At 43.9% G+C, this 13835-nt stretch overlaps 1 protein-coding gene across 1 annotated transcript in view; it reads right to left on the bottom strand.

Annotated features, from left to right (window-relative positions):
• CCDC33 (coiled-coil domain containing 33) overlaps positions 1-12694 on the bottom strand; it is a 156609-nt gene extending 143915 nt beyond the window's left edge. Inside the window, exon 1 of the mRNA XM_040343016.1 lies at positions 12278-12694. Coding sequence (XP_040198950.1) covers positions 12278-12581 — 304 coding nt within the window. The 5' untranslated portion in view covers positions 12582-12694. The remainder of the gene's footprint in view (positions 1-12277) is intronic.
• Positions 12695-13835: the final 1141 nt, after the last annotated feature.

The raw sequence follows: 13835 nt of genomic DNA, 5'->3' as shown, positions 1-13835 counted from the left end.
TCGAGGGTGGTTGGTTGATGGTGTACTAGTGGATCAGAACAAAAATAGAAAAAATATGAAAAATAGTGCAACTATTGGGGCCAACAGGGCTCCCTGCCATAAAGACTGCAAGATAGTCCATCCCCATAGCCGAGCCATGGGGGGGGGGGGGGCAGTGGAAACTCCTGAATAGATGGGAAAGGGGTTTGACGTCTGCAGTGTACTTGGGACAGTCCACTAGGTAAACAGTTCCAATGGTCTCCAGCATCCGCCTAATCTTTTTTTTTTTTTAATCCACTTTATTTTTATTTATTTTCTTATTTCATACATAAATATGCCTATTCGGCATCCATTACATTTCAATTGACATACATTATACTGCATTTTTCCATTCCTATACGATTACAATGTACGTCTCTATATTTTTATACCCCCTATCCTCTGCTCTCTACATAGAGAATCTATCCATTATCAGTTTTGGTGGTGCGACACTCGCATCTCTCATCCAGGAATACCAAATCTCCTCAAATTTACCATCTGCTTTTCTTCGTTTGTAGGCCAGGTGTTCTCTACCCAACAGGGAGTTGACATATTCAATCCATTGCTTCCCTGTGGGGACCCCCGGGGCCATCCAGTACCGTGCTGTGAGTTTTCTTGCCAAATACAGCAGTCTTGTTATCATATAGTACTTTCCTTTTGTGTACTCTCCAGGGTCAATGGCCCCTAACTAGTATACTAGGGGATCCAATAGGACTGGTACCTGTGCTACTCTAGTAATACACTGTGATACTTCCTCCCAGTACCTGTGAAGCTTTGGGCATCTCCAAATCAGATGTATAAAATCCCCCTGCTGTACATTACACTTTGGGCACAGAGGTGTCCCTTTTTCCCCCATTTATGTAATTGTGGCGCTGTTCTGTATGCCCTGTGTAGGATAAAGAGTTGCGACAGTTTGTGCGATGCAGAGACAGATACCACCGGGACAGATTCAAGTGCCCTCTCCCACTGGTCTTCATCTATCTCCCCAATGTCTTCCACCCACTTCCCGCGGCTTCTAAAGGAGGCATGGCTCTGAATTGTTACTAACAGTCCCTCGTATATTTTAGTTATCAGTCCACTCCGAGCTTCTGCTTGCCGTCATCAACGGTGACGGTGAAATTACCACCAGTGATCGTGCTTGTTGTTGTTTCTGTAGAGCATGCCGGAGCTGGAGATACTGATAAAAGCCCCGTGGGGCTAATTGGTATTCTCTACACAGCTGTTCGTACGTTTTCAGTACCTCACCCTCGTACAGCTGTGAAAAGAACCAGATTCCCTTCTTTTTCCAGGAAGTAAAACCTACCAAGTCCTGTAGTTCTAGATATCTGGGATTGTTCCATATTGGAGTGAATGGTAACACCCCGTCTGTCCCCAAGCTCTTCCATAGTTCGCCCCATACCTTTCTGAGAAGGATTCCTGTGGATGCTGCCTGTGGCATACTGGGCACACCCATCTCCAGATGGGAGGCTGCCTTTAAGGAGGGTGCAGTCCCAATTACCATATTCCTATTCGGATCCTCTCTTTCTTCCCGTCCCCATCCCGCCAGCTGTTGTATCTGAGAGGCTAAAAAGTACATTTTGGGGTGAGGTACCGCCAACCCCCCCCTATCCTTTCCATATTGCAAAGTGGTTAAACTAATCCTGGCTACCTTTTTCTTCCATATCAACTCCCACATCTGGGTATCAATTCTTTTAAACCATTTATTCGATATCCACATTGGTGAATTATGGAAGATGTACAGGAGTTGTGGAGCCCATACCATTTTGATTAGGTTAGCTCTCCCTACCACTGATAGGGGGAGTTTGCACCAGCTGTCACATTTCTCTCTTTGCTTTGCCAGTAGTGGGCCCAGGTTCAGCTGAAGATATTCAGCCGTATCCGGGGGAAACCACCACACCCAGATAGCAAAACCTGCTTGCTATAGTAATCTGCTCTGCTCCTACTGGTAACTGTTCCCTCACTGGATCTATAGGCATTAATATTGATTTGGACCAATTTATATTAAACCCAGAAAAGCTTCCAAATTCTCCTATTATCCCCATTGCTATTCGCAGCGACGCTGTCGTGTCGCCTAAATATATAAGTATATCATCTGCATATAAGGAAATTTTTTCTTCCCTCTGGCCCCTACAAAACCCGACCACCTCCGAGGTGTTTCTAAGCAGTATCGCCAACAGCTCGACTGCCAAGGCGAACAGCAGTGGAGACAACGGGCATCCCTGCCGCGTGCCTCTATGTAGGTCAAATGCGAGGGAAAGGTTATTATTAACTCGGAGTTTAGCTCTAGGTTTGGAATAAAGCACCTTTACCCATGTTATAAACCTCTCACCCAATCCAAACCTAGTTAATATTTCCAAGAGGTAGGGCCACTCCACACTATCGAACGCTTTAGTAGCATCCAGTGGCAGAATAGCCCTGCCCCCTGGATTATCCACCGGCACCTGTAAGTTCATATATAATCTTATGATATTATCGGCCGTTGAACAGTTAGGTATAAAACCAGATTGGTCTTTATGCACCAGCCTGTCTATAACCTGCGATAACCTTTTGGCCAGAATTTTAGCTAGAAGTTTGACATCCGTATTTAATAACGAGATGGGTCGGTATGAATCTCGAGACAACTTATCTTTACCTGGTTTAGGAAGTAGTATGATTATAGCCTCCTGCATACTGTCGGGTAGAGTTCCCTTTTCCACTGCCTCAGATAGTGCTTCCAGCAGGGGCTGCAATATAACCTCTCCATATTGAGAGTATACCTCCACTGGTAGTCCATCTGGACCTGGAGATTTGTGTTGCGCAGCCCCTTCCAGGGCTTCCTTCAGTTCTGCCAGTGTGATAGGGAGATTTAATATCTCCCTATCCTCCTCAGTCAGTTGGGGGATGGGGCAGCCCTGAAGAAAATAAGCCATCTCCGCATCTACCATCTTAGTTCTGGAGGAATATAGCTCCCTGTAAAACTCATAGAAATCATCTAAGATATCTGAACTAAGGGTGTGCGTCTCCCCAGATTCCGCTCTTATAGCCAAAATGTTCGAGGAAACCCTTTGCTCCCTAGCTACCAGTGCTAGAATGTGTCCCGTGTTTTCCCCTTCCTCAAAGTGACTCTGTTGGTGAAAATATCTCCTCTTCTCAGCTGCCGACAACAGTACCGAGTTGTACACAGATTGCGCCTCTACCCAGGAATCCTGATTACTCTGCGAGGGATCTACTACCAGCGCTTGTTCTCTAATTTTCATTTCCTCCCGGACTTTATCCTCCCATTCCCTGGAGCGGGTCTTAATGCCCGATATTTCCCTAATCAGGCACCCCCTCAAAAATGCTTTTAATGTATCCCATACCACCCCTGCACTAGCCGTGCCCCTGTTAAATCGCCAATACTCTTGTAGCATACCTACCGTCCCATCTGGGGATGGGAGTAAGGTCTGCCAAAAGGGATTCACTTTCCACAGTGGGCGACCCGTTGCGACCGTAGCATCCAGTCTAACCCAAAATGGAGAGTGGTCCGACAATAATCTTGGCTCATAAGCCGAATCCCTTACCCTTTGCATTAGTGTTTCATTTCCCAGGCCCAGGTCTATTCGAGAGAGTCCGCCATGCGAGGCCGAGTGACACGAATAGCATCTCTCATCGCCATGTCTCTCCCTCCACACATCACAGAGTCCCACTTCTGAAAGCAACAGAGCAAACGTAGTTTTCCCAACCATCTGTCCTGTCGCCTTGGGTATCAAAGACATTCTGTCCAATCCTCGATCCAGAATATTATTAGCTAGCACAGGGGTATCTGGGTATAAAGCCATGAATTGTGCCAGCCTTCTCAGGGGTACCGCAGAAAACGGGGGGGGGGGGGATATAGATTGCAGCAATAATACATGTTAACTTATTTAGTTTACATAACAGGAAAACGTATCTGCCTTCTTCGTCCACCTGTTGTTGAATACATTCAAACAGAACATCTGCAGACACCATTACACTAACCCCCCTTGAATAGGAAGAGTATGTGGAATGGTATTGCCTCGAATATTTGCGTGAACCCAGCCGGTGAATAGAGTCCGGCAGCAGATGCAGCAGATGCGTTTCCTGTAAGCATATTATCTGAGGCTTCAGCCTATCAAAATATCTAAACATTGCATTCCTTTTATCTCTATTCCCTAGGCCCCTGATATTCCATGCATCCGCATAATCTAGAGGTAGTGAGTCATTATTCAAAACAACCAGGAGACAAGTGAGGTCAATAGTTTGTGGCTTGGCCTAAAAATCGATAACGGGAAATCAAAGGGAAGGGCAACTGCCCACCTGCCAGCCGGCGGGGTGATGGACTTTCAAGCAGGGGCATTACTCTGCAACTTTGCAGCTTTAAGTGCTCTCACCTCACGATTCAGCCATTGCGCCGCTGAGGTAGTGCGGTCGAAGAAGTGGACCTCCCCCAAGGCAGCCACCCTGAGGCGGGAGGGATACAACATTGCATATTGCACATTAAGGTCCCGGAGCCTCTTTTTTTACATCAGTGAACTTCGTATGTTGCTTTTGCAGCTCTGCCAAGAAATCTGGGAACAGAGATATTTTTGAATTATCAATGACCATATTGCCGCTCATGGCCCTAGCTTTGGATAAAATAGCGTCTCTGTCCTTGTAGTTGAGTACCTTGAAAATAAACGGATGAGGATGATTGCCCAGTGGCAGGGGGTGTGTTGGGACTCTGTGCGCCCTCTCCACTGCAAAAATAGGGGAGAAAGCCTCCTTGCCAAAGGTAGATATTAGCCATTGCTCAATGAAGTCGGCAGGGTTTTTACCCTCGGCTCTCTCAGGGATGCCCAGGGCCCGCACATTATTACGTCTCATTCGATTTTCCAAATCATCCAAACGTGCGGCGTGTTGGGCTGTAAGATGACAATTATACTGCAAGGCTCTTTACATGGGGGCCATATCATCCTCCACTGTGCTCAGTCTGCCTTCTATGGCGCATTTGCGTTCCTGCAATATCTGCATATCACACAAATGATATTTCCGCCTTCATCCCTTTAAGTTCATAAGCTAGAGCAGTGATGGACATATTGCAAGATGTCACGGCAGAGAATATGTCCCTGAGAGTGGGTTCTGCTTCATGATTAGTTAGGGATGTAGCCAGGGGCCCTGAGAACAAACTGCATTCTCCAGTGGGACCGTGCCATCTGCCTCAGAATGGCCTCCCATGACTTCCCCCTGAGCAGATGGAGAAGGCTGGGGCTCCCTGGGAGGCTTCCCACCAAAGAGAAGCTTCTGTGCTACCTCTTTATATCTTTCCCTGGAGGAGTGCTGTGCCCAGGCTCCATCTTGGCTTGCTTCCTCTATGAGGCTATTCTATTCTTTATTGCGCATTCCCATATGCTCAGCTGCAGCGGGATAGCAGCAGTTCGAGCCGGGATCACAGCAGTACCAGTTCTGTTCAGTAAGGGCCCAGGAGAGATCAGCAATGATGGGTATCAGGATGGATTGCTTGGATGTTCAGCGGAGAAGGAGCTGGATGCGACTGTCTATATCTGCCGCTAAGCCACGCCCCCATCTTATGGTTATGTTTGCTTCTACCTAAGATTTTTCATTATTATACACATGTGAGATTCAATATCAGAAGGTAACATCATGAAATTTTCAAGATAAAGATTCTCACATATTTCCTAGCTGAATGCCCTAAAAATAAAAACAGCTTTTGGTTTACCAACCCTCTCACATCAATTCCTGGCAAATTGAGACACAGAGACATACTTGGCACAATCCGATTACCTTTAGGCCTCGTGTACAGTGTTAAATCTGAGCACTCTCTGACACCCTAGGCTCAAAGAGAGTATTGAACATCCTCAACAGGACAGATCGCTAAGAATACTTGGCCTTTTCTGCATCCCGTGGACAAGGCCTTCCCTTTTTATTACAGCTTGTTGAAGGCCCTTTAAACAACACTGAAACTCAGGAAATTCAAACACAATCAGGGAGAACATACAAACCTTAGGCTTATAGTACTGGATGGACTTGTGTCTTTTTTCAACCTGACTATCTATGTAACTATAGTAATCTTGTCATTTCCATTTCAACTCCTGTTATTTTGTCATAAAAGATCCCATATTTTTATTCAGTGCCAGACCAAAGCAAAGGCAGGAAAGGCGCTTGCCTTGCCTTGCTTGGTGGGGTGTGCTGGGTGGGGTGTGGTGAGCCTCTGCTGAGCCATATCACCCAGCCATCTCCTGCAATGTGAAGGATTGGCCTGTAAAACTTGTATCACAGTCCTGCAGGTTACTCTGGGAGAGCAACTCTCTCACTGTAATCAGCAGAGCTCTGCTGTCAGCATGATATTGGCCTCTGTATCAAAAGCACTAGGAATCTGATGAGCATAATCTAGGGAGAGACAGTTTAGTACAACAAACAAAGACAAAAGAAGAGATGAAAATCACACAACTTCATGCATCTAAATCTGTACATCTATGAGACACTCCTCCAGATCTCAAAAATATTCCAATTGCACACCTTCCTGGAAAATGGCCGATAAGAAAAGAGGGTGCTGAAGCGATTACCAGCTGGGAACCATCATTTGCCTGACAAAGAGGTCCTGTGCGACCTCGAAACGTTGCTGTTTTGATCGCTTTTATGCATTAAAGAATTTCTGGACGTTTTTCTAAATGATCCTTGGTGTGCTGGCGAATATGTCTACACTCCTCCAGATCTGTCCTAATATGCTCCAGTGGTCTTTTTTTGTAGATAGCACATAATTCCGGGGCTGTCTCTCCCCCTCTGGGGGGTCTTGAGCTGATGGTTACGCCTGAATAGTCACATGCATCTTGGGCAGCACAGTGGTGTAGTGGTTAGCACTTTCATCTAGCAGCAAAGGGGTCAATGGTTCAAATCCCAACCACGACACCATCTGCCTGGAGTTTGCATGTTCTCCCTGTGTCTGCGTGGGTTTCCTTCCGGGTACTTCGGTTTCCTCCCACACTCCAAAGACATGCTGGTAAGTTAATTGGATCCTGTCCAAAATTGGCCCAGTATATATGAATATATGTGTGTACGACTGTGTGTCCCAAGCGTGTCGACATCTTACAGGGTAAATGACCGCACCAGCCAGGAAGACACTGGCTGCAAAAAAGCGCCTAGAGCACATCACAGCCATGGCAAGGTTAATGGTTTAATGGCAAGGTTAATGATTTTAGAGCAAGCTGCTTGGGAGGGTGAAGGAGGTAACAGCAGCAGACACTCAGTTGCAGCATATGCATCATATTTCTCAGCTCCCAGCCACAGCAGCTGTATCCCTCAACCAAGATCAGTACATGGTGCCCACCACTACCTCTCAAGACAATCTGCCTACTTGTCCCTCAGTACCCCGGGCTTTTTCACCAAAGCAAACTGTAGTCATCGGAATGCAGATAATAGACAATACATCTTACCGTAAGGCTAGTCAATTACCTCCTACCAAGTATACTGTTCCACAGCCGCAATACAACACCGCAACCAACTCTATGCCAGTACCAGATATGAAAACCTTTGCACCACCATTCCTCCCAAAGTCGGTCAACAAGTCGATCAGCACACCAGCCAATGTAACTGGCTTTTTCCACAGGCAGCCGTGCATCCAAAGTTTGGAAACACAGATATGTCATCGTTTGCTAAATGCATGCTTCGCAAAGAGCTCGCCAAGACATTTCTCACTAAGTTCAATGACAAACCTGAAATCCACTTTCACAGCCACTAGATGTCCCAGCTACAGAAGAACTAAATCTGCTCAAAGTATCAAAAACTCAAAGCTGTTCACACTGACAGACTTGAGCATAGCTTCAACAGCCCAGAAGTCATTGAGAATGCTTTATTTTAAAGGTTGCAAAACTTCCCAAAAATATCTGGCATAGACATTCTAAAGTTTCAAGAAAGAGCTCAGCGACCTTCTTTTGGAGGGTCAACTCACCAAAGCTGATACCCACCTACCTGGCCTCAGTTACCTAGATAACAGTCGTGGAGTTAACCCAAGTTTCCTTATGGTATTACAGGAAAAATGGGCATCATTTGGATCAAGGTACCAGGAAGAAAATGTCAAAGAAAGACTTTGCAGTAAAGGCATGCACCAGTTCTTCACACAAGGAGATAACAAGGCCCTTCATTTCTGGGATGATAATGTCAGCACCACAGTGTTTGATGTGACAAAGGATGGTGGTTATAGATAATGAGCGAGCAGCCCCCATGGAAGACAAGGAGTTCCTGTAAACTATGAGTAAAGAGTTCTATCAGGACAATTCCAAGAGCAGGTTAGGCACCGCTAACATTTCATGCCTCAAGAAAGAAACTACGAAAAAAATGTTATCGTCCAGAAGCACAATTTACTTCTTTACAACACACCCTGAATAAAAAACCTAAGATGAAAAAAAACTTTGTTGACTTTATGCAGAGGGTGTTGGTGAGAGATCATCTCAAGGAAGTAGAGGAATATTGGTACATCCCATGCTTTGGCATGTCCCATCCTCACAACCTAGATGAGATCTTTGGCTTACAGTAAATGATTGATATAAAGGTGTTTCCCTCAATGATGTTCTTTTCACCAGAGCTAATCTGAGCAAATACTTTATAAGAGTTTTGTTCCACTTCATAAAAGTACCAGTTGCTGTTATAGCCAACTTTCAGCAAATGTTTCACTGTCTCATTGTTCAAGAAGACAAACGGAAACTTCTGCAAGTTTCGATGGTATTGCAAGAATGATGAACCCATCACGATCCACTTTGATTCTACATTTATACTGGTTAATCCTGAATCTGATAAGGACATCAAAGTTAATACTATTACACTCAACACCTTTGTGAAATCAAAGATGAGACTGAGTTCTCATCCATTTCGAATGCTTTTCGAAGTGGTCTTCTGTTGTACAAGCTTATCGATGTTGCTAATTTATTTGCAACCAATACTGAGGACCATAAAGATTGTCATGGATGGCACATCTGTAAAGGGCCTCCCACCCTCAAGGAAAACTCTTAAGCAGAACAGGTCAGCATTCGATGCTTTCAAGATGAAGTATATTCACAGGAGGCTGATAACATGTCAAAAAGACTCAACCTCTCTAAGGATAGTCCAATGACTGATCACAACAGGTTACCTTGAGTTGGGGGTTGCATGGGCAAGTCCAGTCTGTTCAGTGAGGAACAGAATTCCCATTATTGTTCCAGGTCAACATCACATCACCGCACTGAATGAATGAATGAATGAAAAACTTATAAAGCGCGGCGCATGCGAACTGAATCGCTTCTGGGCCACTGCTGGGTCAACATCACCACAAGCAAATTTAGCATCTTGCCAATGTCTTTTGGAGTTATTGGAGGAAAGAATACCTTTACAACCATCAAGCTTGTGGCAAAAGGCAAACCAGCAAACCCAACTTATAAGTGGGTGACATTGTCCTCTTGAAGGAAAGGGATGCCCACTGCAACCATTGGCCTATGGGTCTTGTTACAAAGACTAAACTGGACTCTTTCTTTTTTTCTTCTGATTCTTCTTAGGTTTTATCTCATTATTTTATCTCTGGGGATAGAATCCTTAAGATTTTTGGTCCTCAGTTTGTTTTATTTTGAAAAGATAAGTTTATGTTTAAGTAATTGAAGGATTCTACCAAACCTTTGAAATAATTAGATTTGATGGGGATTCCGAAAATTTGTTTTCGGTTATCGGAGAGTTCCAGTAATAGTTATTGGAGGGAGGGAGGGAGGATTGGAGGTTTTGCTCAACCTCTTGGACACAGAAAGTTCCCGTTAGGGGTGTTGGAGAGGTTGATGCACTCCGGATATCTTATCCTTTAATTATTCTAAGTAATTTAATCTGGTACACTCAATTAGTTTTATCCCTTATATAACTTATTGTGTGATAACGCTAGACCTAGGAATTCCTTGATATATGAAAATATTCTGTTTCTCTTTCAAGTTTAAAGTATTACTTTGAAATAGTCTTTTAATTTAGCTTATGTGAACTGCCTTACTTTCACCACATGGTGTAGAGCATATAGGATGGATAGATATAAGTGGCAGTTAATAAGACAGGAATGATTATTATGAATTGAAATGTATTTAAATTATTATATTTCTGCGTGCTATTGACTTATTTCTTGCTAATTTAATACAAATGTATGTATTTATTTTATTGAAAATAAACTTAAATTTGAATGAAAAAACAAAAACAAAGACTAAACTGGAAAAGTTCGCAAGGCAGAGGTCAAAGTAATTAAGGAGGACTCAGTGTGACTCTACTTCCGGACTATTAATGAACTGGTACCTCTTTTGCCAATGCATTGATTCAAAGAGAGGTAAGATGTACTGGTGCATGTTGCTGCCTTTACCTCTGAATATAGACTCATGGACTATTTTCTGTGACATCTTACAGACACCAGTAGTTAATATTTGCATTATTATTTTCTTGTTCTCTCCTTTCTAGCTCCGTTAGACTTCCCCCCCATTTTCTAGCTCCCTTAAATCTTCACTTCATTAGCTACTCCACGGTAACACAACTGTAGTAGAACATGTTAGCGTGTTTCAGCCTTAAAGGGGTTGTAAAGGTAAATAGTTTTTTTTTCCTAAATAGCTTCCTTTACCTTAGTGCAGTCCTCCTTCACTTTCCTCATCCTTCGATTTTGCTTTTAAATGTCCTTATTTATTTTTTTGAGAAATCCTCACTTCCTGTTCTTCTGTCTGTAACTACACTGTAACTACACACAGTAATGCAAGGCTTTCTCCCTGGTGTGAAGAAAGCCTTTTTGAGGGGGGAGGGGGCGAGCAGGCAAGTCAGGACACTCTCTACTTTGCAGATAGAGAAAGGAGCTGTGTGTTAGTGGGTGTCATGACACTCCTGCTCGCCCCCTCCCCCCTCAATAGGCTTTCTCCACACCAGGGAGAAAGTGTTGCATTACTGTGTGTAGTTACAGACAGAAGAACAGGAAGTGAGGATTTCTCAGAATAAATAAGGACATTTAAAAGCAAAATCGAAGGATGAGGTAAGTGAAGGAGGACTGCACAAAGGTAAAGGAAGCTATTTAGGGGAAAAAAATGTACCCTTACAACCCTTTGAATCCTCCTTACTCATAACAATTATTACAAATGGAAACAGCACAACAAATAGCAGAGTGATCAATCTCCACTTGGTGCAAAAAGCTAATCAGGTAACCCTGAAGGGCAACAAATAATGAAATGAAAACATTGGAGTTATGTAAACGCTAATACATGCAAAAGCACATAAACATACAAAGGTGTACATTGTGTACACAGGCTCAGCGGTGTCCCTCCTAAATGCAACAAACAATGAGGAAGGTGTGTAGTGACATGGGACGTGATGCTCACAGAGGAAATCTGTATCTTTCACAGCTACTATTCTGAGTTATTTGCTATATATCACTTATTATGCAATTTTATTTTCACAATCTACATGGTTTAAGCGCTACACTTTATTTTTCCTTTTGTCATTGCTTTTTTATTCAAAATTAGCCGTGTTAGCAGCTGTGCATCTTAGGCAGCGCAGTGTACACCATATTTTGTCACTTATTACATTGACAGTATGCCGGTTTTTTTTTTTGCTTTACATACCTCGTATAGCTATTTTCTTACCCGGCTTCGGACTTCCCTGTGGGATTCACTACCCGGAAGCCGGGTAAGAAAATAGCTATACGAGGTATGTACAGCAAAAAAAAAAAAAAAAATCGGCATACTGTCAATGTCGAGAGTGAGTTCAATGTAATGTTAGAAAATTGTTTTTAGGGTGAACCCCCGCTTACTTACCTCAGATCGAAGCCCCGCAGTGGTCCTCCCAGAGTGACTTCCGGGTATCGCGGCTCCGTCGATGTGATTGACCGGAGCCGTGATGAGCGGGATCCACCAATAATGGCACACGGACTGAAACAACGGCACAAGGGTGCCATTGCTTCAGATTGCCCCAGTGGGCATGTGCCGATGACATCGGCACATGCAGGGGATATCTCCTAAGCCGTGCAGGTTTAGGTGATATCCTTGGTAGCTACAGGTAAGCCTTAATTTAGGGTTACCTATAGCATAAAGTGTTGTAAAGGGTTTACAACCACTAAAGCTCTGAATGCACTGCTGCAAAACAGTTATGTACACTGTCACATAGACAACAATGCACCTGTGTTCAGATCCATAAAAAAATGCTACATTACTACAAACAGTGCATTTTTTCCCCTGTGTGTGTGTAAGAAGTCTAGGAATACTAGCATACCCATTACTTTCATATACAAAGGAATCAGACCATTGTTTGAATACATTACCTTTTGGCAGGACAAAGAAGAAGACATTCTTTTCAAATGCAAGTGTGTCTGTGAGATCTTCTTGCTCTGCAATTTCAGTCTCAGCCTGGTTACTCTGAATCATGTCTCCATGGTTGACTCTCACTGTGATCCCTTCCACTGAGTTATCCAGCAAAGGGTTCTCTACACAAAGATGCAGTTGGTACTTTCCTGGCTCGTTAAATTGGGCATCCAGGAGCCGGAACTCTAACGATAATAGCTTGTCCTCTAACCGCAGGCGAGGGGGCCCTGGTGGGACAGCAGGTCGTGCAGCTGGAACTGGCATGTTTGGAATAGAAAATCACAGTTCCATACATTTCATATTCACTTGTTCCTTTTCTATACAGTCTTCTGTCTGTATGCGTTTCTCATTCCTCCCCCTCCCTTTTTTTTTGTCCTTACTAAAAGTTTGTACACCTGCAGGGAGTGGTAGTGAGGGAAGGATCACATTCACCTGGATGCCGTTTGTTTGGGACAAACCAGGTTACCTGGTGACCTAAGGCACAGTCAATGAACTGACTATACGTCTATCCGTCCTGTCCCTTCGAGAAAGAAAGGTTACAAAAATGACTTCCCCTCTTTGTAAATGCTATACAGATCTACACAATAGCAACCTGATTTATACCTTGCAACCAAATAGTTCAGTACATGTCATCTATGACAGGTGGTCTGTTACCAGGTGTCACTTGGGGCATATATTAAATACCTATGTGGAATTTATGTCCGTTTGCTGCATATGAAATGTGCTCTTAGCATTATTATTGCGTAACGTAAACACAGCAAAGTCCTTTTTAGTTGCATCCTCTGCAGATCTGTATAAATAGCATCAAATGTAGATCCTTCTAATTTAGCATTCAATTTGATCATTGTGTGTCTAATCTTTTTATCTAGTACCAATTGCATTATAAATTTATCTAATAATATATTTTTTGTGTAAACATAAATTATAATAAAAACTCAATTGGCAACAGCCTATTCATTTTGCTGTATAAACAACACATAGGGCCAGATCCACAAATATCCTGCGTAACTTAAATCTTCAGATTTAAGTTACACCGCCGCAAAATTTCTACCTAAGTGCCCGATCCACAAAGCACTTACCTTGAAATTTGCGGCGGTGTAACTGAAATGTGTCCGGCGCAAGGCGTGCCGAATCTAATGGGGCGAGTCCCATTTAAATTAGGCGCGCTCCCGCGCCGGACGTACTGCGCATGCTCCGTAGGGTAACTTACCCGGCGTGCATTGCGCTAACAGACGTCGCTCCGACGTCATTTGCTTAGACGTTAACGTAAATGGCGTCCAGCGCCATTCACGGACGTCTTACGCAAATGACGTAGAGTTTAAAATTTCGACGCGGGAACGACGGCCATAATTAATAGGGCTTAGTCAAATAGAACTCAGCCCTATTTTTACACGGCGTAACTCGGCGTAAACGACTTAGATTTAGCGCGACGGGCCTGTCGGAACGTTCGTGGATCGCCGTAAGTGTTCATTTGCTTATTCTAGGCCGGCCGCAATGGCCTCGCCACCTAGCGGCCGG

Source organism: Rana temporaria, chromosome 3 (genome assembly GCF_905171775.1).
Source record: "Rana temporaria chromosome 3, aRanTem1.1, whole genome shotgun sequence".
NCBI classification, from domain to species: domain Eukaryota; kingdom Metazoa; phylum Chordata; class Amphibia; order Anura; family Ranidae; genus Rana; species Rana temporaria.
This window is presented reverse-complemented; position numbering and strand designations above follow the sequence as displayed.